The sequence below is a fragment of the Varanus komodoensis genome, unplaced genomic scaffold (assembly GCF_004798865.1).
Source record: "Varanus komodoensis strain SLA01 unplaced genomic scaffold, ASM479886v1 scaffold5, whole genome shotgun sequence".
NCBI lineage: Eukaryota > Metazoa > Chordata > Lepidosauria > Squamata > Varanidae > Varanus > Varanus komodoensis.
Window position 1 is genome coordinate 34,364,066 of NW_025336087.1, and position 27,699 is coordinate 34,391,764.

General features: G+C 42.1%; 1 protein-coding gene across 1 annotated transcript in view; it reads left to right on the top strand.

Annotated features, from left to right (window-relative positions):
- Positions 1-2,670: 2,670 nt before the first annotated feature.
- Positions 2,671-27,699, top strand: part of PRDM6 (PR/SET domain 6) — a 105,853-nt gene continuing 80,824 nt past the window's right edge. The window contains exons 1-2 of the mRNA XM_044446493.1: positions 2,671-3,214; positions 22,972-23,279. Of these exons, the coding sequence (XP_044302428.1) occupies positions 2,671-3,214; positions 22,972-23,279 (852 nt within the window). The remainder of the gene's footprint in view (positions 3,215-22,971; positions 23,280-27,699) is intronic.

Consider the following 27,699-nt stretch of genomic DNA (forward strand, 5'->3'; position numbering starts at 1 on the left):
AAACATCCCCCCCCCCCTTTCGCCCTAGCAGTTCTGTGCAGAGTTGTGTGAAAATGTCCTGCCTTGAACACAAAACTAAACAGCACCAGAGTTCCCAGGCTCTGCTAAAGCCAGTGCTGGGAGGGGGCTGGGGGGAGCGAGAGAGAAAGGAGTGCGTAAAAACTGCTCTCTGAAGTGTATTCATGGCTGAACTAGGGAGAAGCACGTCTTCACAGATGCGTGAGGCAGAGAAAGATATAACCGTAAGGATTCATGTATTCGCTTGTTGAAAGGCGACGCCTAATACAGCCAATCGATCATTTCTTATCTACCTGCAGTGGAAACTCTTCTGAAGTTGCTGGAGGCTTCTCACATATTTAGGAGGATTCGCTTCACACGTTCGAGGCATACTCCGGATTAGGTCAAGATGAGATTATAAAAATAGGGGGAAATTATTTCGATTCATAGTTTGTACACCAACACTTTAACACAATCGAAATGTATCTTTAATTCGATTTATGTATTATTCATTGCATTTCTATACCGCCTTAGTCGAAGCACTCTGGGCGGTTAACAAGATTAACTCACCCACCCAGATTTCCACCCGGCCCGACCCGGCTGAGCTTCCAAGGTTAAGCGGGATCAGGCGCTCTGGCTGTACGGAGACTTAGGACTGGGCGGTTATATCCTGCGGACCTTTCCAGTGTTAGACTAATTTGAGTCTCATTCATTTCAGTGGGAATTAGAGCTAATGTTTGATATGACCTTTTCTTTCTTTGTGCAAACGTTATTACAGGCATACGCCAAGGGGAGATCTAAATGTGGAGCATGGTTTGATCTATGTTTTCATAGATTTTTTGAACTAAGAAACAGTAAATGTACCTTAAGCGCAATTCTGTGCACGTCCGCGCAAAACTAAGCTGCGCTGAGTGCAGTGGCGCTTCCTCCCAGATTGCAACCGTAAGACTTCAGCAGGTTCCCGCTGCTGGTCAGTCCGCCAGGTGAGGAGAGGCGCGTGGGAAGCCTCAGAGATTAATAGGCTGCAGAACGAAGCCGTTTCAGTTGGGAGCAGCGGCGTAAAGGTCGTCGACGGTCCGCGAAGCGAAGACGATTGTGTTGCACCGGTCTTGAAACGGCTTGGTCGGAGGTGCGGGGCAAGTCCAAATCTGCACCGCCGCAAGGGGCATGGGGCTCGCACCGCGGGGATGGGGCTGCAAAACGCGTTTCTGTCAAGGAGGCGCTGACCTTTCTTGATGCCCCTGCTGCAAGGCAAGGAAAGTCAGGAACGACCCGTTCGCGCGGTGCCAAAGCCGGAGCGGCAAAAGGAGCGAGGGAAAACGTCGAGCCCCCGGGCGCCGCTCGGCAGACCCGCGAGGACTTCCAGCGACCCGCCCGCAGCCGCAAGGCGCTGTCCGGGCGGGTCGAGCGGCGCCTGGGAAAGCGCCCGTCTTGCCGGAGCGCCGCCCTCCCGCCCCGGGAGCATCGCGCGCCCCTCGCGAGCCCCGCGACCCACCCGCGACGGCCCGTCCCCACCCGCCGCGCCGCCGCTCCGAATTCGGCGGGCTCCGAGCTCGGGCGGGGGGGAGGGCGGGGGGAGGGGGCTGCGAAGGGCTGCGACGGAATCGGCCGCCCCCAGACCCCGCGCTCCCCCCCGCCTCTCTCCCGCTCGCTCACACGCCCGTGTTTAGTGCTGTCGTAAAACCCACGTGTCTCGCCCGAGGCTGCCAGAGCGCGGAGCGCCGCCGAGCCCGGCCGCCGCTGCCACAGAGCGAGCGAGCGAGCGAGCGAGCGAGGAGCGAGAGGGAGCCGCTCTGCACGCCCGCCCGGCGCCGGATCCCGCCCGGCCGCTTCCCGGCTCTCGGCCCCAGGCTCGGAGGCACCACCGCGAGCCGCGCGCAGCCCGCGCCCAGAGGCGCGCAGCTGCCGCGCGAGCGGAGATCGCGCCCTCTCCAACTCCGCTCGGCCCCGGAGAGACGCAGGTAAAGGCAAGCGCCGGTCCGCGGCGGGGCTGCCCAGGAGGGCCCCTCTGGGCGGCTGCGGGCGGCGCCGGGCTCGTCGCCCGCCTGGCCGCGATCGGTGCGAGCCGCCGCGCGGCGCGCCAGCTTCTCCCCGGAGCGCCCGCCCGGCGCGCGGTCCCTCCCCCGGGGGGCCTCTCGGGCTTCGGGGCACGGGAGTCGACGGCCCTCGCCCCGGCGAGCCCCCGGCAGGCGTCCGCTCGAGCGCAGCGGCGGAGGGACTTGCGCTGGGGCGGCGGGGCGGTCTGCAGGCCCGCGGCCGGAGAGGCGGGAGACGGGCCGGGCGCAGAAAGTTTTCGGAGCTCTCCGCGGGGGAGGGCGCGCGGGAGGGAGGGAGTTGCCGCGCAGCTGCGGGGCAGCCGTGGCTGCTCCGCGGCCGCCTGCCTTGCCCGCCCGTCCCCGGCACTCGGGCTCATGGGCTGGCTGGGAGGCGGGCGCGGCCCCTCGCCAGGGCCGGCCGGACGCCCCTCTCCCCGCGGGCAGAGGCGGCCGGTCTGGTCTCCGCCGGCGGGGTCCCCGCCGGGTCGGCCGAGCCGTCCCCGCGCTGCCGGCTCCTCCTCGAGCCCGCGGGCCTGGCCGGGCGCCCTGCGCAGCCGGAGCCTGGCGGAGCCCTCCTCACCGCGCTTCCTCCTGTCTCGCTCCCCGCGCCCCCGTTCCCTCCCGCAGGCTCGCAGAGATGCTGAAGCCCGGCGACCCCGGCGGATCGGCGTTCCTTAAGGTGGACCCCGCTTACCTCCAGCACTGGCAGCAGCTCTTCCCGCACAGCAGCCAGCTGAAAGGCGGCGCCGGGCTGCTGGGCCACCTCCAGCCTCCCGAAAGGGCCGTCGACCCCCCGGCCGACAGCCTCCGCCAGCTGCCGGCCGCGCTCTCCTCGGCCGCCTCCTCCTCGTCCTCCTCCTCCGCGTCGTCCTCCTCTTCGTCCACGCCGTCGTCCGCCCCGTCGTCGTGCGCCGCCGCCTCCCTGGCCAGCCTGACCTCGCTGCCGGTGGCTCAGATCCCTGCCTTTGGCCCCATCCAGAGCTCGGACTCCCCGACAGGCGCTCCGGGCCCGCTGCTGCAGGCCAAAGAGCTGGGAGGCGGCGGAGGCGCCGGCGCCAAGTGCAGCGAGAGGGGCTCGGCCAGGTTCCGCTGCACCGCAGAAGAGCTGGACTATTACCTGTATGGGCAGCAGCGCATGGAGATCATTCCCCTCAACCAGCACACCGGGGACCCCAACAATCGTATGTACCCCACCTTCCTTCACCCTATCGTGGTGGGACATCGCTGTCTTGGGCACCTCCTTTTACCAGGAGGTGGGGAGGGAGAGAGTAATTCTATCTCCAGTGATGCTTTGAGGTCTTTCATCGTACTGCCAACAGCTTATGAAGAGAATCTACTCAAGGTTTACTCCAGAGTTAGTCCCATGGTGCTCAGTGGGGCTTAGGCCCAGGGATCTGTGGACACGGTTGCAGCCCAATCACTCCTACACACTGTGAGTGTGTTTCAAATTCCATCCTTAAATAGAATACACAAGATCCGTTATTTAAACTCCCAGAGTCTGAAATGTTCCCAGATTTTACTGAGGGGCAGAACATTGGGATGCTTAGGCCCTGGCCTTTAGGGTTTGCTTTGCACCATGCCCTAGCCATTGCATCCTTCCCAAAAGTTTCAAGAGCAGATACTTGGAAATAAGGTCAACCGAAACTGACTGGGCTTATTACTAAGGCAATGGGATGAGGTCTAAAGTACCTCTGAAAGTTCGTGCATGGAAATGAAGTCAATATGTAGTCAGAATGAATGATGACAGTTTTCCTACCAAAGGCTTACTGTTCTGCAACTTTACTGCAAAGAGATTTAAGCACACAAACATAAGATTCTGTATGGCAACCAGAGTTTGAAGGACATTGCCAATGTTCTTCTGCTCTTTGAGGGCAAACAAAAACCAGTTCCACTATTTTTCAAAGCCAGTCACTCTGGTCCCTCAGGAAATATCATTTACCTTTGGGCGCTTGTTCACATCAGTAACACCAAGCCACTGGTTTTGACTTTCTAGCATCAAAAGCAGGCAGGATCATTCTGTATGAAGTTTGTTTTTGAAAGTATAAATGTCAAAAGCTTAACTGTGTCAAGACCAATATTCTGTGGAGGGATTGTAGTTTCAGAATGTTCCATACTAACAGAAACACATTTGCTTCCCCTCTTTCTTAAAACCCTCATTCCTGAGATTTACTTTCCTTTACTTTTCCCTGACCCCCCATCCCTTCTTTCCTATAGAGAGAATGGGTAAATTATTTGCATATACTGTGTGTAATATCTGGGAATTGCATAAATCCTTTGAGAGATCTTCAACACCAAAACAGGACAAGTTTGACATTAATTATTTTTGTCATCATGGCAGAAACATAATTAACAACATCCTCATAGCTTTAAAATACTTTATTCTATTGAAATAATGTTTAGTGATTCTGCAGATTTTTAAAAAACTAATCACTGCTACACCCAGTCAAATGCTAATATTTATGTATTTTCAGTAAACATAACCAATCCTCACAATAGTTGCTTTCATGTAAATATATTTTAATTGGATTAAAGTGGATCATTGCACAGGATTGTGGAAGTGGCAGAAGTTCAAAATTCATTCAGGTTTCAGTACATAAATATTTTTTAAAAACTTGCTCAATTTCAATTAATGGGATGAAATCACCTTAAACCAAAATAGTCTGGCTTTACTAGGTAGGACATTAGACCGGAAAAATATAATGCAGATATATTCTTATAAGTTTTGTTTAGTCCAGGGACTCAGAGAAAGTTACCATTAAGCCCTATTTTAATGGTAGCGCAAGTAGCTTCCTTTAACTTCCTTTAGCACAATGAGACTCCGATGCTATACATGGTTGCTTAGAAATAAATGCTGTAAGAGTTACTTATAGGTGAATATCTTCAAGAGCAGAGCACACAGCCCGGTTCTAGACCTGTTTGCCCGTTAGTAAGCCACTGAGTGTGCCCCCAAGAAAGTGTGGGTGGCATTGCAGCCTTACAGCGCAGTCCTGTCCTAGACACGTTTTCCTCGGTTACAAGGCTCGCTGTGTTCAATGGGACTCGCACTCTAGGACGTGTGTTCAGGATTGCAGCCCCTGCCAGGGCAGAGACGGTTTTGATTCGGCTGAGCTTTGCTCGTTCCGAAAGCCTCTCTTTCCTTCTGATTCGGACCCTGGCTGTCGCCGGGCGCGACTTGACAGCTGCGTGCGTCATTTCCCACCAGAGGCAAAGCAGTTCGTGTTTTCTGGAGCGGGAAGAGAGAATCCGATCCCATAAATTACTGGCTCATAAATTAATGGACTCCGAGACGCGTTTTTAATTGCCAACAATACGTGTCTGACTTCTAGGAGACAGCGCTCTGTAAATCTAGGAGATAAAGGTCTTACAAAGAGCAGGAATGGTTAAAAAAAGGTTGCCCTCAGAAAGAGCCCACGTTCCTGGATAAGCCGGTTTTCCCCTCGCCAGGATTTTAAATCAGTTTGGTGGTGTCCGGCGATGCTTACACAAAGGTAGCTTGTGAAAGGTACCACGTGGTCGCCTACCAGGTCAAAAACCTGGGGAAAAAACATTCATTCACAGACTGATAGGTATTTCTGCAAAAGAGGAAAGGCCAGCAGGAGTAGGTGGGTTTGAAGCTGTGGCTTCCATGGGCTTCAGAGCCTGCAGTTCTAAGCCGGCTTCCCTGCAAGGAAGTCCCATTGACGGGACGGTCTTCTGAGAAGACACGTTTACCATGGATCTATCGGGGGGGGGGGGGGGGGGATGCATCTTAACTGCATGCAAGCCCTTGGCTATCTAGCCGTGTGGTCCCGTCGCCCTCTGCCCGCCCCTTGGAATGGGAACACTCGGCTCGGTTGCACTTTCTTCGGATGGGATTAGCATCCACGCCTGGCAAAGTGACTCGGCTGAAATCCAAGCGCTAGGGCTGTTGGGTGAGGGTGGTGGAGCGACCCACTTGGGGCTGCTGGTCTCTTCTCTGCTCTCGGTGTCCCCCCGCTCCCTGCCATAACCTTCACCCGGATATTCCTCATTACATGAGATCGGAAGTAGCGCCTTTCGAAAGTTTACAGCCAGGACTGGGGTGAATCCTGCGGGCAAGCGCAGTCTAAAAGTTTGGCCTCGGGAATGGGTGCTTCTTGACCAGAGAGCTGAGGGCTTCTCCGATGGAGGGCAGGTTTTCATTTGCCGTGGTGCTCATGTGCCCCCGCCCCGCCCCGCAAGTGATCCGGCACCCCGGAAAGTGTATGGCAAGGGCCAGCAGGAGGAGATGGCGCTGCTTCCCACGTGCGCGTGGTGCTTAAATAGAGGGCTTGGGTTAGTTCGTCCCTCGGTTTTGCCGTGTGCCCATCGGTTAGGTACACGCAGGTTACCCGACGTAACAGCGTGCACAAGAGAGGCATTCCATTCCGGGCTGAAGCGAGGTCTTAGCATCACTTGGGAAAATTCTTGATTTCCTGAGCACATGCTGAAGTTCCGTGTCAGAAAGAGGGTAATCCGGGGACTGTGGATGGGCTGGGGGGTGGGCGGATGCCTCTCCTCACGCAAGGACTTGTTGCAATTTCTTATGGATACATTATCTGCGCTTCTTGCTCTATTCTCATCTAGATGGTTTGAAAACATACAATCTATATTAACATCGCAGCTGATTAAAAAAAGGCTTGCTCGCAAAAGTCACAGTTCCGATTATAACCCAGTTAAGGCAAGTTATTGCACATACTACTTTCAGTGGGTCTCTTCTCCATTTCTCGTCCAAGTCAGGATTGCTGCTGCAGCTTCACACTAAGTTCCAGACCTTTGCCTAAATGGAGATACAAACCAAGGTGCGTGTAAAACTTGATCAATCCAGATGCCTGCAATCCAAATACTGATTGTACTTACTTCCAGGAAGCCACAATATTATTATTGCTATTACAAACAGTAATTGAAAATGGAATAATGCAACATGACTTTGTCCATTTTGCCATTAATATTTTTATTTTAAAGTACATAGTTATTAGGTATAAACTAGGGATCAATCCAGTATGAGAGCACCTGTGAGCCTTTGAATTTTTAGCATAAATAATTAACAAATTCAAATTGTATCTTGTAGAAATATAAACAAAATGCACAGACCAATCATATACTCTGTTGTTGTTAATTAGGACTCTCCTAATTAACTATTAAGGTGAATATTCAATAGTCCCTGCCCAAGGATCGAATGTTCAAAGAAAAATGGAAAGTGTGTGTGTGTGTTTTAACCCACAAAGTGATTTATGCTATTGTTTCAATTGGACATGTTTCTGGCTAGGAAATAAGCACAATCTGACTCATTAGGGCTGGAAGTCAAATGGGATTTGGCTGAAATAAATGACAGTTTTTCATTCGAATAGATTGATGCAGTCTAAGATCTTGACCATGTTAAGGGCGTTTTCATACGTGAGGCTCACATTGGTCTTCAATGTAAATGTTAAGCCTTTGATGTCCAGAATACCCGTTCCATTTAAAAATTGCACTTTCAGCAACATTCACACGTGGCAGAAATCGCACAAAAGAGGCTTTATGGTCATGTGTGAACGTGTCCTGATCTTAAGGAGAGTATATGTGGGAAGCTCCGAGAATTGTCATTCTAGACCAATAAAGAGAGAGCGAGCGAGGGAGCGAGCTGAAAATTAATCTTAGGTCCAGATTAATTACTCCTAACTCGGGATAGTGACTCAGGTGACAAGCGGGGGAATTTTTTCTATTCAAAGAAGCAGTGGTTTTAATTCATTTGAATGATGGTTATTTATGGAACGAGCAAAGGATACCATACCGGTTGACTTAATCCGGAGCATAAGGCTGTGAACTTAAGTGGTGAGGCATGTTCATGTGTTTAGGATTGCAGTCTAGGTCATGCTTAACATTCTTGCAGTCCACATTTCTTGAACTGGAGGCGAAATAACTACTGTTCTTGTTTTCTGCCCCAGGGGGTTTAAAAACAAAGGGAAAGGAGGTCTCTGACCATCGCAGATCTAAATCGTGTAAAACTAAAAGGACAGGATCTCTCCCCCCCCCCATCCCCCGTATTCCGTCGAATCGCTAGGGCGTTTAGCTTGTAATGCTCTGAGAAAGAGTGGGAGGAGCCATTGCCTGGCTTTTAGGTTTTAACTTGGGTATTTTCCCACATCGCTACTAACGCTTATGATTTAGCTGTTTTCCACCATTGCTTTCTCCAGCAGAGGCAGCAGTGGCGGCGGCGGCGGCGGCGCCCTTAAAGAGAGCGGCTCACGGCTCATATATTAGATTGAGGTTAGAAAAGGTGGTGACTGTTTATTTAAGGTGATAAAATGGTCCATCAGCAGTAATCTCCATCGATATGTGCCACAAGGAGATGAAGGATGAGGGGACAAGGCACAATTAATTGCCCTATAGTTTTGTAGGAGAGAGTGGAGGCAAGGCGGCCCTCGATTCGATCTCCTCTCCCTAGGCCCATTCATCATCTCCACATTGTATATGGGGCTCCCCTAGGGGCAAGGGGTGGCAAGGTTTATCTACACACAATATTCTCCTAACCTTCTGATACCTGACACCGAAATTTAATTCATTCATGCACGAGATCGAAGGAAACGAAATACACACACAGATTGCATCCGCACTCGTTGCCCAGCACATCACAGGGCTTTCTGCAAAACGCAGAGCAGCCTAAATCTTGCCCTAGACTGAAGGGCCGTTGGCACCACCCCCAGGCACGACGGGCAATCGAACTGTCTTTAGCCATCTTCTTTTATAAAAGAACGGATCACAGCTGGAAAGCTGGAGCAGGGCCAGACGTGTCCTTGCTAACAACAGCTGTTCCTAAACCTAAACCTGTTCCGAGTCAGATACTCCGGATTATACTGGACAGTGATGTCTGGACAGCACTGCAAAGTATCCAGTCGTGCAGTCCGCCCCTAACGTGGATTTATTAAGAAATCCCACTGAGTTCAGTGAATCCGGCCTCTTAAAGCTAGAGCGCGGGAAACGGGAGGCTTTAAAAAGGGCCGTCAGCGATAGTAAGTTCCTTCCTTGATTCATTGAGTTTTGCACTTTCCACTGCAGTATACCGTTAGATGCACAAATCTCAGGAATCCGGGATTCATTTTTTCTCTGCTTAACCGGAAGGTCTGCGGCCGATTGGGTGCTCGAGCTGCGCCCCCACTGCTTTGGTGCTACTTGGGAAGCAGCCAATGAAGCGTGAACGCGACCGGGCTCAGGAGGTGAGAAGCGACTTCCATGGTTAATAATATCTGTCTGTATTTGCGCATCTGCCCTGCGCCTGCAGGGACTTGCACAGGTTCTCGTTCGCCACCTGCCGCCGCCGCCTCCCGCTTTTGGACGCGCATGGCGCGGGATCCAGCCCATGCAGCGCGCGCTCGGGCTGTCCGTTCAGGACGTCGCGGTCCGGCGGGCCTGCCCCACCCGGTCTCCTCCCGGCGACAGACCGCTGAGCAGGCGAGCGACTGATTGGCTTGGGCCCTTCTTGCGCGGGAAAGGGAAGTACGAGAGCGTCCCAAAAGAAGCGGCGGAAAAGCGAGGCCGCTGGCCGGCGAGCAGGGGCGGGGCCCGCGCTACGCTTAAACCAGGCCTCAGGCTTCAACTCGAAAAGGGCGGCCTGCATCCGCCAATAGAAGGAGGGTGGCCTGTGCCAGGTTCCCGTCAAACTTTGTGCCTTGTAACGGTGAGGCACCCCTTTCTTTGGGACTGTTGTTACATTACAACAGTAATGTGGTGCTCCCAGTATTACTTTGACCTCCTGGGGTGCGTCTCTGCGAGGATTTTGTCACTTTACCTCATGCTGGGAATTTTATGTGGTGGAGGGAATGGTTGAAGGGTGCTTCTAGCCAGTGGCTCCTAATGCCACCTACTTGGTGAATTTTCTGCGGTTAGAAAACAGGGAAGAATAGGCAGGAAACCCCAGGAAGGTGATGAAGGGAAGTTGACACTGCACCCTTGGAAAATTCTGTGTTTAAGGCAGGGTGATGGCACCATAAAAACCTTGCCTGGAGATTCCTTCAGTGGTGTTATCATCCACTCATAATCTGCCAGTTTCCATCCTTCTTGCAAGAGGAAAAAGATGGAACAGTTACACAATGCTTTTTAATCAATAGTGCTTACTAGTCCTCCATCTGGGAGCCTATAGTTGGCTATTAAAAGTATCCTACATTATACAAAACATAAGTTTGATTCATGTAAGTATTAAATATACAAGCATGTATTTCACTGCAGTCCTGATAAAAACAAACAAAAAGCTAAGGTAGCTGAAAATAAAAAGCATTCTAAAGTCTTTATCAAAGTAGTGAGTTTATTAGACTAACTCAAAGGTTACAAAAATGTGCAAACTTTAGATATTTCTAGATCTTTTCATCAGACAAGAATTCACAAAAAGCCAGGGGGCGGGAAGGAGGAGAAAAATGGTAACTTGACAGGCCTGGTGCACCTGAGGCAGGAAAGAATATGCATTACATTTCACCACACCCCAGTCCTCCATTTCCCACCCCTACCTTTGCTGTTTGTTCTATTGCTGCAGAAAATGCTTTGGTGGGATGTTCTGGAGAACCTCCTGGAGGTAGTGGGGCAGTGGTGGCAGCCCCTCTGGAGGGTTATGGAAAGGCCATACTTCCTGTTTCACCACCTAATGGGGGCTTCTTGGACAGGCCAGCCCAGAGTTATGATGGCTACAGTCTTAAGATGATGATGATTGGAGCTAAAGAGTTTGTTAATTCATGCACAGCAAAACTCCATCCTGTATGAAAACGAGTGAAATTTTCAGTTTCATAAATGGTTGGTGATACGACATGGGGGACTGCTATTTGAGAAATGAAACTCAAACTCTTTGGGTCAACCAAATGTTCCAAACAAACTATATATACTCCAGAGATATGAATATTGCATTTTAGTGCATGTTAGAGCTGTGTAATTGTTACATCTTTTATTAATAAAATACAAATGTACCAGCTTTAACACTGGCTACAGATAATGTAACCAACACAAAAAGAGACAATAAAACAAAAGGTTAGCTTAAAATATATAAAGAAAAATGTGTGTGGTATAAGTATTACTCTAAAAAGTTGTGCATACCATGGACAGTAAGTGGATGCATCATAGTAAAGTTTGTGCTGCTCTCAATGTGGTACGTGTCATGGCACTCTTTATTCTTCTTTTCCATGGCAATATTATTGTATGAAAATGAAGCAGTAGATGTCCATACGGAAGTGAATGGATACTTGTTTATTCCATAATTTAGCAGAATTAGCCATGAAATAAATGACATTTTATCAACAAAGGAATATATGTAAAAAAGGAAGCGCAGACCAAAAACTTTTGGCATCTAGGACCCAAGGGTAATTAATGTATGTAAGAGTCAGGCAAATTAGTCCCCACAACCTTGCATCTGAGCAACATGACAGCACACATTAAATAATCAGGAAATACCTGGGAAACTATTTTCTTGTTTTCATATTTTTTGCCTGTCACCTCATAACTTTCTCCCCGTATAAAAATCTCTATACAAAACATCCTGTGCAACTTAAGGAAATCAGGAGGCGTAATTATGACTAAACTAGAAATGTGTAATCACATTTCAGGGTTTTTTTGTTTTTTTGAATTAGCATGCATGGAGGCAGGATCAGAAGTGAAACTGCAGTGTACAGGAAGGGAAGTTATCCCTTCCTGCCACACCACACACTTGACTAAAACTGCCCACACTGTAGCCACTGTTTGCCATTTCCTGGAATGCTGGGAAATTGCAGCGCTTATGAGCTGCTAAGTTCCAGCTCTGCACCTGTGACCAAATTCTAGGAAGTGGCCCTCTCTAAGACATCCTAGCTGAAACAGGTGCCTGTGATTTTGGCACCCTAGGTGGTTGCCTACTTTGCTTCTATACTGCTTCTACTGCTTGCCATACTTCAATTTAATGAAGGGGAACACTAACTGAATGCAAACCATTTTCCAGACCAATGCATTTGGTATTTTTTCCTTTACTTTTTGTGAAAAATATAACTAGGCACTGCACCTAACAAAAACATAGCTCATCTAGAAAAATCTTGAACAATGCCAAGAATGAAAACTTCTCTATGACAATGCCCATGCTACTTTGCATTACACAGAAATTCAAAATTGTATTCAGTGGAAGAATGGGCAGGCCCCTAAATGATATCTTTTGTCAAAATAGTAAGGACATTTCTAGAGGCATTCCTGTTGGCTTTTCCTCATTTCAAGGGCACTCTTCCTCAAACACCTGCCAAATATTCTGACCTTGAATATTTCTGAGAAGCTTTGTAAAGCAATTGTATTTTAAAAAAGAAATGTTAGCACTCATGCCTTTGTGAGGCTGTTTCACGTGTGTATTTTTGTGCGCTTTAATTATATTTTACATGCTTTAGCCTATAGTCCTATGCACACTTTTATGTCATTAAAGACCGTACAACTTAGTTAGGCTTACTTTTCAGTAGACATGCATAGGATTGCTCTGTTGATGTCTTCACCTTTCTATTACGGAAGTTCTTATTGATCATCTTGTGCTCAAGATTCGTGAGTTAAAAATTTGAATGAATAAATACATATATGAATTTCAACTTACACTTACAGCCCAACTTACACTTGGGCTGTTTATGCCTAAGTGTTCCCCTTCATTAAAATGAAGTATGGCAAGCAGTAGAAGCAGTATAGAAGCAAAGTAGGCAACCACCTAGGGTGCCAAAATCACAGGCACCTGTTTCAGCTAGGATGTCTTAGAGAGGGCCACTTCCTAGAAAGAGAAGACTTGCTTTTCCATTTGTTGTTACATGCCATCTGGTTATCTCCAGCTTATGGCGATCCTATATATAAATGCTCTCTAAAGTATCCTATCCTTGACTGATTAGGTCTTGTAAACTCAGTGGTTTCCTTTCAACCCATCTCATAGTCTACCTTTTCATTTTCTGTCTTCAATTTTCTCTACGTTATTTTCTTTGCCAATGAGTCTTGTCTTCTCATGGTATGCCTGAGGTGTGACAGCCTCTGTCTTGTCATCCTTGCTTCCAGGCCAAGAACTGCCTTGATTTTGTGTAAGGCCTACTTAAGTTCACGGTATTTGCAAAGCTATTCTCCAGCACCATGTTTTGAATGCATCCATTTTCTTTCTGACAGCTTTCTTCACTGGCCACCTTTCACACCCATACATAATAATCAGGAATATAATAGTATTCTGGCTTTGGTTTCCAGTGAAACATCCTTAAACTTGATAAACTTTTCTAGTTTCTTTATTTCTGCCCTTCCAAGCCTCAGTCTTCTTCAGATTTCCTGGCTGCTGTCTCCCTTTGGGGATAAATATGTTAAACTTCACACTTAAGTCTGAAAAGATATTGGTTTTCACACTTAAGTTGGTTTGCAAGGCAAAAGATCTGCACTGGCTTGAATATATGTTTGATTTAAAAAATTATCCCTTATAGCTTTGATCTAGCATTAATTACTTTGATATAAAGCACAATATCATGAGAGAAGCGGAAAGATACTTTTTAGTGTCACATGTGAAAATGATCTGTGGGGGCTGTCACTACAGTGTAGCTAACTCATTTGCGATCATTTCAGATGCTAGACAGTTTCAGATTTAGAGACTTGTAGGTTTAGCAATATCATAGGCACTTAGATGTTTCATTGGAGTGGAGCTAGTGATGTACTGTTGCAAGCTGGTAGATTAAGACTACTACAGTGATTTCCACTATTAGACTTCCTCCAGAAATATAGCCATATTTGTAGGTAAATATGGTTAAACAATTAAATAACAGATTTATTTATATTTATTTATTTAGCAGACTTATATGCCACCCCATTCGCCTAAGCCTCATACTGTACTCATTGTCTGGCAAATCAAGATGGCAACTCAGAATACAATGAATGAAACTGTTAATGGATATTTTAATTAATAAATTAATTTTTCAATTTATATCCTGCCTTTTTCCTACAAAGGGCTCAAGGCAGCTTATATCTCCTCCTCCATCTTATCCCTGCAACAACCCTGTGAGGTAGGCTGGGCTGAGAGTCCGTGACTGGCCTAAAGTCACCCAGTTGGCTCCATGGCTGAGCGGGGACTCGAACCCAGATCGTCTGAGTCCCAGTCCCATCCTCTTCACCACTACGCCACACTGGCTCTTCATATGATATGTTCATATGAGATGTTGACATTTTCATTAGTCATTTTTATTAGACTTCTGGATTTTAATAAGTGCAGGTTACTATGGATGGTCTTGATGAGGATCCAATTCACCTGTAACTCCTAATTCTGGCAACACAGTCTGCATGCTTTCCTAAGCAATGCCTTTTGTGTCTGTTACATGCAGCATAAAACTATGTAAGCTTACTCAGAACATAAAGAAAAACTTATTCCCATTAACTACTGTCATCTCTCTATTGAAACAGGGTAATGCTTACTGTATCCAGTTAATTAATTGATTAATTGGTTTAAAAAAGACATTTAATCGACTAAAAACCCTCTAATTCACTGACAACTCTAACATATTTGGGGTGTGCATGTTTACAACTGATTCCTAAGTGGATTATGTAAGAAATCTTAATAATTTTCCTAGGAATTTCTCATTTATCATTTTATAAATGATAGAAAGTGGAGATTTTAGGAAGAGTAATACAAATAACCTTTTAACATTTTGGATATGTTTCTCACTGCTTTCAGATGATCTTACACCAAAATCTACATTTGCTTATGCTAAGCTATTTCAATTTATTCTTGAATTAAATACAGGATGACCCATGGTTTTACTGTTCTGTATTAGTTGCATTAGCTTTTTAGTATGTGTTACAACTGCCTTATCCAAATACATTTAGTGTGTTTTATATCTTTATTTTCAGCTTTTCCCAAAATGAAAACCTATTGGATTAATAGTTTTAACAGTTTTCTTCAGTTTTCTCTTGTTGATTAGGCTTCTGATCAAAAAGTCCACTGAAGTAAACAGAATGACTCCTAGTTTCAGAGTTAATCCTGTGGTCAAGATGTAGGGAAGAGGTAGTGTCAGATGTCAGTGACTATTTTGTCGTGCTTCTTGATAGCCCTGAAAATCCCAGACTTGCTCCAGTATCTAGATAAAGATCACAATAATTCTTCCACCTGTATTGTAAGGAACCTCAGTGTAAATTATGTATTTTCAATTTTATTCTATTGCTTTACATATAACTGCAAACTAGGATAGTTCATATGGTCTCTTTCTCTTGATAGATGTGATGAAGCAAATTATGATTTATGTTATAGCTTTTTCCTAAATTATCCTTCCTACAAGTGTAGATAGATTGCTTATCTGTTGCTTTATATCACTTTCTCAGTTTTCAAACGTAATAACACTTGTATCCCCTTTGGGAATGAGAATTTTTCCCTTTCCTTTTTAAAGGGAAAGAGCAACATATGCTTTGGAAAGCATGTCTCTTGCAATATTTGCACACTTTGTTTTCAGGTAAATGGATCAGGAAGTCATTCTGTGTGGCTGTAATCAAAAAAAGGCCCACTGCACCATTCACACATCACTATTTTTTCCTGACAAGGTGATAAAAATCCACTTTAGAAGAAGTAACTTCCCTATTACAAGTAACCAAACTGATTTCAGTAGAACAAACTTCCTTATTTAGTTTTTAGGACTGGGTTGTAGAATCATAAAATAGTGAAGTTGGAAGGGGCCATATGACTGTTGGTCCAATCTCATGTTTAATGCAGTACTCCACATTTTATTGTAAAGCTTTATTGTTCCTAAGAACTTAGGGGTAGACTTAATTCAGCCAGCAGATTTTGATCCGTATTTGGAATTCTATGGAATGCCCCACCTATGGAATGCACTCCGCAGAGAGGTCCACCTGGCGCCGTCGTTATTTGTTTTTTGGCGCCAGGCTAAGACCTTTTAATTTAAACAATATTTTAACAATTTTTAATATCACCTGTAGGTTTTTAATTTACAGCCAGGGTGAATCTGGATTTTAATTTGCACTGTTTGTATTTATTGTTTATTTATTGTATGTAAGTCATCCCAAGGCTCTTGCAATGGGACGGAATACAAAAATTCTAAAGAAAGAAAGAAAGAAAGAAAGAAAGAAAGAAAGAAAGAAAGAAAGAATAAATAAATAAATAAATGGTGCAAATTCTTCTGATGGCAAAAGGATGTTGATTCATTTAAGTTGACTGGGACCTAAGGGCACAGTCCTATCCAAGTTTCAACAGCAAAAACAGCCTACAACTCCCAGCATGCCCCAGACAACATGGCCTTTTTTCCTGTCTAAACATTCATAGCGTTGCTCCTTGGGCAACTTACTTTTAATTTTACATCAGGTTGAATGAAATTTCATGTACAATTTCCTAAATGCCGAGGTGGAAATAGAGTGCTTCCATATAATGTGTGGAGTGTAGACCTAGATAAATGTACTGTAGATTCATAGGAATTAGTAGAACTAACTTAAATCCCATTAAGTTAATTACATATGACTATATCAAAATTCAAACCAGCTGATTTAGAATTGGAATTAAGATGTTTAAATGTTATTCAGTATTTGTATCATACCAATAACATTGTAGACAGCATTATAAACACAGGGGACACAATAAAAATTACTGTACAATTTTAAAAGTGTTATAGGAGTGCTCCAAAATCAAGGCAAGTATTCAAACAGGCTCCAAAAGCTTTTAGGAATATAACAGAACTCAACAGTTATAATGGTGCATTTATGCTACCTGATGAATACTGCTTATTTAAAATAAATCAAATTATAATAACTGATGCTAGCAATTCTGTCTGTAGAAATATAAACTCTCACTTTAAGGAAATATGCACATAGGAAGTATATTCTCCTTGAGGTAGGCAAGCAGATTACTTTTATTAGTCTTGATTATTTGTTTATAAGACTGCACATCCTCACAGTTTCCTAATTATTCAGATAGAATCTACTCCAGCAGTTTAGAAATACTCATTGACATGTACTTTATAATTCTTTCCCTGATTAATAATGCTGATCTTTATTTCTTGGACAGAAGAACAGGAAAGAGTTCAAAAATGTGTTTTGTCCTAGTTTATATAACCATCTCACATCCTCAGTTTTATCAGATATTCTAGAAGCCATGTGTATGTGTAGAAGTGAATGATGTTACCTATCTTATGGAAGAGTACAGGAGTTTGATCCTAAAGCTGCTTGGCTGAAGTAAAAACAATGCTTTGGCTTTATTTAATTGAAGCTGTTCAGTAGACATGGTGTCTCCAAGAGACCCATTAATAATCAGGAAGTTGGGAGGAGGTTACACATCTAAAAGATTGTCAGCAGGGAATGAATTATTTTAAAATCAAGGGTCTGCTCTGAGAACTAAAATCTTGATCAATCATTTTGTAAATTTTAAGACTTTCCAAAACAGGTTTTGTTGTTGTTTTTTAAGTTTGATTTCACAAGGAAAATATATAGGAAGAAGGGAGGTTTTTCTCTGCTTACGTTACTTACAACAAGGTGACTGCAATTTTAGCCGGTGGGACTAGTAAGTATGAATTTGTAGTATGTAACAAGTAAGAGGTTGGCCTTAACTTAGAATTTACGTAAGACTGACCTAAAACAGATAAGTGTGAGGACATGTGGTAGTATTACTTCTACCATAATAAAGGGTTGTATTTTTTTTTTACTTATTTTTTTTTCTCCCAGGAATTGCCTTATGAGATCTTTTATCCAGCTTTATAAGTCTTCTTGGAAAAAGCAGTAGCAAACATTTTGTTTAAATATTTTCTTATCTAAGATGTCTTTCTATGTAGGCTGTGTCTTTCCCTCCTCTCTTTGCTGTTATACGTAGGCAATCTACAGACAACTAATGAACCTGTATGTGCAGCTTCATAATTTAATCAAAAGCAAGTCTCACTGAGTTGAGGGGTTTAAGTATTGAAGCTTTAAGCTGGTATAGTTCCGTAATGGTTAATACAAGTAAATTGGCTTAAGCTTAATGCTTGTTTAACTGATTTATTGATTGCAGCCTGGCACCCCCTGAGAAAACTCCTTGGAAGACATTCACCTTAAAACATTTTAAAATCTGCTTTCAGAAATATATACTGTATCCAACTTCAATCAGGATTTTAAAAACAATGTATGTATATTGGGTTTATATGATCAGTTGCAATACTTTGCAAACCACATGACATGAAATGTGATTTTAATATATAAATAATGCCTCAGTTTGGTTTGTAAATCTGTGGGTTGTAGCTAGGGTTAGATCTACTTGGAGAAGCTTCATCGAAATGAAAGGAACTTCAGTTAGGCTAACACGGGATATACCCCATATGGTTGAGCAATAATGAAAAGTATTAGTTTCACTATGCTCCTTAAGAGTTGAAAGGGAAGAGTAAGAATAAACTGTAGAAAACTGTCTTACTCCTCTTAGAAAGGACATTTTTGTAACATTCATGCTGGTTTCATCAGTGTTTGTTTCTGTGGTTTTCTGCTGCAATGGGAAATATAGCTGCTTGTATTCAGAAGAATTGTCAGCATGATCTGAAAAGGTGCAAAAGCTATTATTTAAGTCACCTCACCTCTCATTGAAGTCAACAGAATTAAACTGATTTCAAGCATTTCGGCTCATAGATCCTATTGTGGAAATGTCCAGATTGTGGTAAGATTGATAATTCTTACTACTTTAGTCAAATGTATTGTATCTCTTTGACTTGATTCACATAAAAATTCCCATCCCAACACATTATAGTTTGTTGTAGCAGAAGTGTTTCTCCCTTCCCTTCCAGTTTCCCTTCATGCACCTTCTTGTAGAGAATCTTCATGGTTTGTTAAATTATAGTTTGCCTAGGATGTATGAACCAAGGAACTGTAATTTGTGCTCTCTACAAACTAAGACTGCAAGCCATGATTTATGACTGGTTTTTACCCCTGTATCATAGGGGCTATTTAAGCCACAATTTCTTAGTTTGGATGTCATGATAAGCTTATAAACCAGAACGTCTCCTCTGCAGCTATATATATAAGGGGTGAGAAAGGAAAAAGGGGTGATTGAGCTCAGTACCCATTTGATCTTCAGCAGAGCAGTTTGTTGGACTGGCAGTGTTACTCCTGAACCCTCTTCATAGCTGGAATTCTAAGCGCCCTTGTTTGAAAGTATGCAGCAGGGAAAGTGCAAATAACTGGCTGGGATTGTGCAGAAAGCTCTGTGTGCTCAGGGGAGCTTTGGACTTCTGCTTCTCAAACATGAACATCTAGTGTTCCATGGCAAATTGCTTTTGAAGTTGGGAAGACTTCCAAAGCAATTAGCATTATGGTTTAAGTGATCTGCTATTCAAAGAAAAGGTAAAATTCTCATTATTTTCTTTTGTACTCTCTGTCTGTCTGTCTGTCTGTCTGGTTGTTCTTTCATTGCTTTATCAAATATTCCCCTTTAGGCACACTAACATTCTTAGTTGCAGTCAGGTAACTTTTTTTATTCCTGGCTGACATGTTTTAGAAGCTGGATGTTAAATGCTCCTTTCTACCAATACTTAATGTTCAATTTCTTATGGTATGTTTTTAAAGGCATTTTTAAATGAATGTTACAATTTTGAATTTATGGCCTAATTTACAGTGCTATCTAGTTTTGTTTTTTTAAGAATGTAATTTGGAGTCTTCGAACTGTGAGAAACACATTTAAAACAAATAAATGGTAGTTGGATGTGATAATATTTATACATGATTTATCAACAATGGAAAGAGCAGCCACAATTTAGTGTTATCATGTTAAGTAGGTGGAAGTATTTAGTACTACTCTGGCTGAAACATTAAACTGTCCTGAAGTTTATCCAGTAGAGGAAGCAAGAAGGTTGTGTCAGTCCTGCTGGGTTGCAAGCTGTGGTTCTAGATAGTTTAATTATTCCATATTTGTGGTTTAGGCATCCACACCCTCAACCAACCACAGAATATTATTGCTTTATTTTTAGCTGCTGGATGTCTAATGTAAAATTATTAGAGTGAAAGGAATTGCTGTTGAAATAATTATTACATTTCTATAGCATCCAGTAGCCAAAGTACTCTTATTGAAGAACAAGCCTTAATTGTGTTATAATCTGAACAAAGGACTCTAATTGATTCAAAGAGGTTCATTTTAATTTGATTTGCAAAACATTTTTCTGAGCTACAAGTGTGTTTTTGAAAGTCCAGATAGCATGTTAAGAATGTGGAAACCATCAACATGAAATAGAACAAGTTGAGAACTTCTAAACTTCTCTCTATTCATTTAAGTTTTACTAATTATTTTTAACGTAAAGAATGTGAATATTTTCTGCTGTAATAACTGCAGTGCAGGATATCTGAAATAACAATAGGGAAAATGTAATTTGCTATCAATAAAATTGGCATAAACAGAACATCTACCATTTCTGTGAAAGTGGACAGATATAAATAGATGAAAATCATTTGATTAAGGGTGCAATCCTATGCATGAATAGCCAGAAAAAAGTCCTGCAGTTTCCAGCATTCCCAGCTAGCAGTGTACTACCACTACACGTTTATGATGTTTTCTTAATTATTTCAGTTATCTCTTTAGCTTGGTGCATTATATTGTATAAGATTATTCCCAAAATATTTCATTTAAAAATTACATAAGAAAATAATAATGAAAACAGAAACATATAGCAAAATATAAACATCAACATAGAAATTTATAGCAATTTCATTTCAAGAGGATAGTGATAATACTTTAATATCCAGATGGTAATGACATTGTATCAAGCATTAATGAATACAGTAGTCATGTGTATTAATAATATATCAAAATATTTCTGTTAACAATTGATCAACTGATAATAAAACAGACAGAAGTGTATAGTAAATTCTACTTTAAGTATTTCAAAATCTTTTACTAATAATTCATTTCAAAGATGCTGGTACTTATATCACTTTACCTACAAAAGTATTTAAAAATCAGAACAGTGCTTCAAAAACATACAAGTTAAATAAATGTAATGAATATAAGACATCTGTAGAAGGTTCAGGTAGAAGTTAACAGTTTTATCTCACACATTCTAAAAGACTGATCACTTAAAGGGGAAGAAAAGATGAATATTAGATGTGGAAGCAGTGGTGGAGCAAAGTAATTTTAACAATAGCAGACAAAACTTGCACAAAATATTACTGGAGAATCCTGCTATACTCACATGTTCTCAAATGCTGTATAGAAGCACATCTCTTTGATCCACAAATCAATTTAATAACTTGGAATACTAGTAGTTAGGTGTACTATGTTTAATGGAGCTTATTCCCAGTTATAACAGCGTAGATTCACAGCTGGCCTATGTTGTTTTGTTATTTGAGGTAAAGGGACAATTTCCTTCTCACATGTGCCCCCCTAATTCTATATACAGAAGCAGCGAGTCTTACTTCAGCACTGCTGATGGGACAGTGTCATCTACCACATCTGAAGATAGGTTAGTTGAAGAGAAAAGGGTATGCTGTATGACATCTGTCCTCTAATGTTTTGCTACCACTGTCTCACTGCTGTGGTCAGAGCCTGTTTCTTTCTTGAAACAATGTGAAATATGCACAGCTATACACACAGTGTCTGCTGGAGTGCATGCATTGTTTGCCTGACTGCCTGCTTGTCGGGTGCCTTTCTGAAAATGTCTGTAATGTGTTGGGAGGATGCAACCAAACAAGGCAGTCAATCAAGTTCCCAACATACAAGCATCGTCAACAGTACTCAGTTGTTGGGTGAGGAGGATAACTGGGTGGGGGCTAGAGAAGCTGGGGAGAGACTATTATTGCCTCAGCATCCATTGTCTGTGGCAGCTGCTTTACTTTGCCTAACGGTAGGGCTGACCCTATCTAGATTATACCCTTAGTCTCCAAAAGCAGGGTCTGGGTTTTCCTGGAAGCAATAATAGGTAGTTCTTGGGTTACAAACATCCAAATTACGAACAACCCATACTTATGAACAAGCAAAAGCAGAAATCCTGCCTTGTCCTTGCTGCCAGGTGAACTGTGGAGTCAGGTGTGTGGCAGGGAGAGGGAGGAAGGAAGGAGGGAGGGAAAAGTGGTGCTGGTGAGCTGTGAAGTCAATAAAAAACCAACTAAAGCAGAAACCTGCCCCCCAGCAGCACAGTCAAACCCCGACTCTCCAGCTCCAGGTCCATTGTCTCCAACGCCAGTCACATTTCCATGATCATCCAGTTAATGTTATGCTTAATGTTAGCTCAAGAAGTCTTAACCTTTAATTATATTTTTACTATTTTTTTCTGTCTAAACTGTTTTAAGAACTGCAATGCATACCTGCACATGTACAGATTCCTTCTATCACTTTTCAGTACTTGTAGTTTATTATTGCTGTATTTTCATCATTATTAGAATGCTGCATTGTGCTTAAAATGTTTTAGTGTATATGGAAGTGTTTCTCAACTGTTTTCTAGCTTCTTATATATGTGAGCTGACTTGCATACAAATTCAACTTAAGGATGTTCTCAGGAATGGAACTCGTCCTTAACCCAGGGACTACCTGTACACAGAAGAAGAATTAACCTAACTTAATTAGAAAATGAACCTTAAAACAACACAAAATCATAGTTAGCGATCCTATGCATATATTGGAATGCATTTGAATGAATCTGAATATATATATATATATATATATATATATATATATGACTTTTCCTTACAATGAACTCAAGGCAGCTTACATAAATCTTCCAGTCCTGCACTTTTAACCACCACATCACACTTGCTTCATATAAATTTGGGCTTCATTTTAAACTTCCTATATATCTTCTTATGTGATTTATTCATCATCTCAAATAGGTTTATCCAGAAATATGCCCTGCCTTATCAATTTGAAGGTAACTTGTTAAGATGGATAAGACTTATGAGAACAGAGCACTCAGAAAGTATAATTTTATGTTTTGATGGAAGTATTCAAAAACTTCTGCCTTTGGTACCGATGACAGTAGCTTAGCTGTGACTAGCTAACCTTTTTTAAAACCCCTTTTCTCTTTCTTTGCAGGATGTGACATGTGCGCAGATAACCGTAATGGAGAGTGCCCCATGCATGGTCCCTTGCACTCTTTACGCCGTCTGGTGGGAACTAGTAGTGCTGCTGCAGCAGCACCTCCACCTGAGATTCCTGAGTGGCTTCGAGATCTTCCACGAGAAGTGTGTCTTTGCACCAGTACTGTACCTGGCTTGGCCTATGGCATCTGTGCTGCCCAGAGGATTCAGCAGGGCACCTGGATTGGACCTTTCCAGGGGATTCTCCTTCTGCCAGAAAAAGTGCAAGCAGGAGCAACCAGAAACACACAGCATCTCTGGGAAGTAAGTCACAGCTCAAAAGCATTTTTGCTTTTAAAATCTGATTAATGGTTCAAAGTTTCTGTTTCATGAGATGTGATCTTCCATTGGTTTGTTTTGTCAGAAGCTTCCATAATGGATTTAAATGCATACATAACAGCATGAGGTTGTAAAGTCTGCTCACACCTTTTCTGACTGAAGATGCAATTAGCAGCAGGAAACAACAGTTGCCTGCAAATTTCTGTTAACAAAGGAACTGTTGCAGATTCTTAGGAATACTGATAAAAGAAACCATTGTTTGTAATTCTAAGTGCAACTGGAAAGAAATTTTGTTAATTCTGTTGTAAGTATGCTTATAATTGGAATGACAGTCTCTCTTCCTTTTAACTGAGGAATTTTGTAGAACTTTGTCCATTGTTGATTAGTGAGTTGCTTTGATCATCTTTCCTGACACAATGTAGAATATCTACAGCTTAAAAAACTAATTTTGAGCTATTTCTTGGTTTGCTAGCCATATTAGCATCTAAAAAGAGTACTAATTCTCCTTTACCAGAGGAAAAACAAGTCAGCATGGGTAAGACAGACGCTTGTTTTCAAAACTAGTGATTTTATAAGGCTTTTTCAGATGTAATATTTGCAACTTTCTAAGTGCTCATCAGGTTGCAGCAAGAATGCATGGCACTTACCATTACAGTAATCTGCCCTTATCTCACACTCAATGATGCAAAGGGTTGGGTGAAGAGAAAGTAAGAGGCCAGTGTCAGGATTCAAGGATGAGAGTCTCTGGGTTTGAATTATGACAGGATTGAAATCAAAGAAATATTTACAGTAGTCAAGGGAGGACATGGCCAAAGAAAGGAATCTGAAGGGAGGGTTATATTTTTCACAGTCTTGTATAACAGGTGTGGGTAACATAAGGCTTGTGGGCTTCATGCAACCCTGCCATGTCATCAAAATTTGGCAGTACAGTAGAAAATAGAAAAAGAACTGGCATTTTACCATTCAGTATCATGGCAAATCATTACAGAGACTTAAACAAAGATGTAGAATGTGTAAGTGGCCCCTTGACTCCCTAAAGATGACCACTATAGCACTATAGGGCAAATCATGTGACATGAAAATGGATAACAGTAGATGGGGAGTAGGAAATCAAAGGTGAAGCTAAGTCTTTGTGCCTGATTAACAGGAAAGGTGATGATGTTGCCTATGCATATGGTTAGAAATTGAGGAGACGAAGGATTAAATGCAGTATCCAAATAGAAATATCAGACAAACATTTAGAAATGAAGTATTGGGTAGAGGAAAAATGTTTGGAAGAGGATGAGTTGAATTGGGATATTTTCATTATATAGAATTTATTGAACTATGAAGTTGGTTGAGATCAGCCAGGGGTACTATATTTTGAGACAGAATAGCAGAGGCCAGCAACAAATCCTGGGAAGACTTCAACAGAGATAGGAAAATGTAGAGGAAAACTTCCCCTATAGAAAAACTTAACTGAACGAGAGATTAGAAAGGCTGAAAGAAAACAAAGTTACTGGGGAGGGGTGGGAGCTGTGCTTGAAGGAAGTAAGAGAGGGTAATTCAAAAGCAGCAAAGAGGTCAAGTAGGATGAGGACAATTTCAGTGGAGTGGAGATGATGAAAGCCAGGATGTAGTGGGGCTAAAGAGGATTTAGAGGAAAGATAGGTAAGATAGTATAAGTATATGGCAGCAATTTGGAAGCAAATGGTAAAATGGGGATTGGGAAGTAACTAAGAGAGGCAGGATAGGTTATTTTTGGGGACTGAGGAACATGGTGCCAAACAGTACAGAGGCAAGGAAATGGTAGTCCAATTGTATTTATGCCATACCACCACAAAATCCACAAATCTTATCAAAAAGCTATTTAAAAGTCACACTAAAGGTGTTTCCCAGTTTCTATTCTTAATCCTGTGCTCTGAAAATTATGATTCTTAATAGTCTTGTAGTAATTTCAAGTTTAAGTCAAAAACATAGAGGAGTTATTGCAAAGAAAATTAAACACTAATCCAGATGTGGTACTTCATTTGTTCTGGCAAAGTTCAAAGCTATAGTATCTGATGTATGGTTGAACATTGTGGACATTTTTGGCATGTCTGTGCAAGAGTTGCTGCCACACATATAATGTTTGCTTTGTATGTAATCCATACAGTTCAACATACAGCAGTTTGAAGTAAATTAAATACTATTCCATTACCTAACAGCAAGGCCTGATAGCTATGGGTGTTTGGAATTATACAGTTCTTTATCATTCATCCAAGTCATTTTTTTATAGTTCACAGAAAAGATCATCTCTTTAAAAAGCCATATATATGAATCATTTATGATTCCTTTAATTTTTTCTTTGACCTATTTTTAGCCAGTGCAGAATTTTCTTGTATGTTGTGAAAGTACAATAAACTCCAAGTCATTTGAAACACTGCTGAATCTAGCAGGTAATCACTATTCATTCTAACACATGAATTGATTGCTTCAAATTTTGATAGCAATTCTTGTTTGTTCATTTTGGGTTAATGAATGTAATTCTTTCTTAATGGTCTTGCAAAGAAAACAGAAACTTTCTTGGAAACTGGAATTTATTGATGAGAATGAAATAATTTTCTCTTTATGTGTTCTCTAGTAAAGAAGGGAAACTGCATTGTTTCCAAAATATAAGAAAATATTATCTCAGTTATTAGTGTGTATTTATTCCCAGGAGATAAATTAATCTAGTTTGCACAAGGTTTCGCTTTTCTGTTTAACATCAAATTGTAATAAGACTAGACTTAAGGAATGTGTAGAAGGCACACTTTAAATTCCACTGGAATATAATACAGACATTTAAAAGGGGTGAAAGTTCCTATAATAGAAATTTTTCAGATGTTCTCAGAATAGAGATCTGGAAAACTGAATGGCAAATCATATTCCCTCTTCTTTGTTTGCTGCACAACTGAAAGAAAAATGCGCACTGTAACTATTTTGAGCTCAGGGATGAAACAGTCATTGCAATTCTTTTGGAAGATTTGAATCTTATTTTTTATGTACCTGAATTGTTCACCTTAAATCTTCATGTGCCAAAATACTTTCACTTCCCTTGCGATATGTAATGTTGTATTGTGATGTATGGCATTCTGTTAGATTGTAAGCTTAGAGTTAAGGCCTGTGTTGTCTTTAAGTGTAGTAATGATAATAAAGATAATATCTCATGATGTTTGCCTGCTTGAAAAATCAAGTTTTATTTAGAAGTCAGTTTCTGGATTTGTTTAACAAGAATAAGTAAAGGCACTGTATAAGAATGACATGGAAATTAACCCATTATTGTATCTTTAAGATGACAATTTTGAAATAGATTTTTTTATTCTTTTAGAGAAATCTAGTTGTATTTAAGTGCCACTGAAATCTATGAAACTAGTCTGTCACAACTATCTTTTATTCTTTTGATTTAAATAGCAGCTAAATACAAGTAAGATAAGGTTGAATACAAGAGCCTAAGGGCTTAAAGAGAATAAGTAACAGGCCATACAAATTCCAACCCAGTCAGTACAGACCTTGCTGTGTTGAATTGCCAAGGTCTGAAAGGAAGTTCTACTCACTTCTGTTTGCAGGTGAATGGACCTCACCATGAAGTCATAGATCCTATCTTCTCAGGGTTCCTGATCACACAGAAGGTTCTACATCTGTTCAAGCAAATGCAAACAGAACCTTGATTCACACATTGTCAATTCAATAGCATAAGCCCCGTATTTTGAGGGGCAGGGGTGGTACAACTGGTGACACGGTGGACAGGTCAGCATGCACAGTCATGTTGTTCTACCCACTTTAAGCCTTCACAGTTCAGGCAAATGCCAAAACAGTAACAACATTGTAATTGTATTTTTGAACACACATTTGCTACCCAAAATCAAATAGGTGTTCATTTAAGTTCTGCCACACTTAAAATATTATATCTTTATCTTTTGTCTTGCTTGGGTTCTCTGTTTAGGAATTTACCTTTTTGATCATAGCTTTTCATTCAGATTGTATATATCTGAATTACATAATTAAATAATACATTGTATGTCTTATTTATTTGAAGGGAGTACATATCACATCTTGTTTTAAACAGTATATCTCTCATTAAATTAGTTCATTACAACAGATACTTATAACCTATTTTTTCTATGCATGGAACTCAAAGCAGCCTAAATATGCCTCTTCCACTCTGTTCTATCCTTATAGTAGTCTGGTGGAGTAGATGAGGCTGAATGTCAGTTACTGGTTAAAAGTCACCCAGTGAGCCTTATGGTTGAATGGGAATTAGATAAAAAGTGAGAAAGGAGTTAAAAGAGCAGTTAAATTTTATAGAGCCTACATGTTTCACTCTGTTAAAACTTGTAACAGGAACCATTAAAATAACACATTTTGAATCTGCTCATGGAAGATTTCTTGTATGCTTATGTTGTAG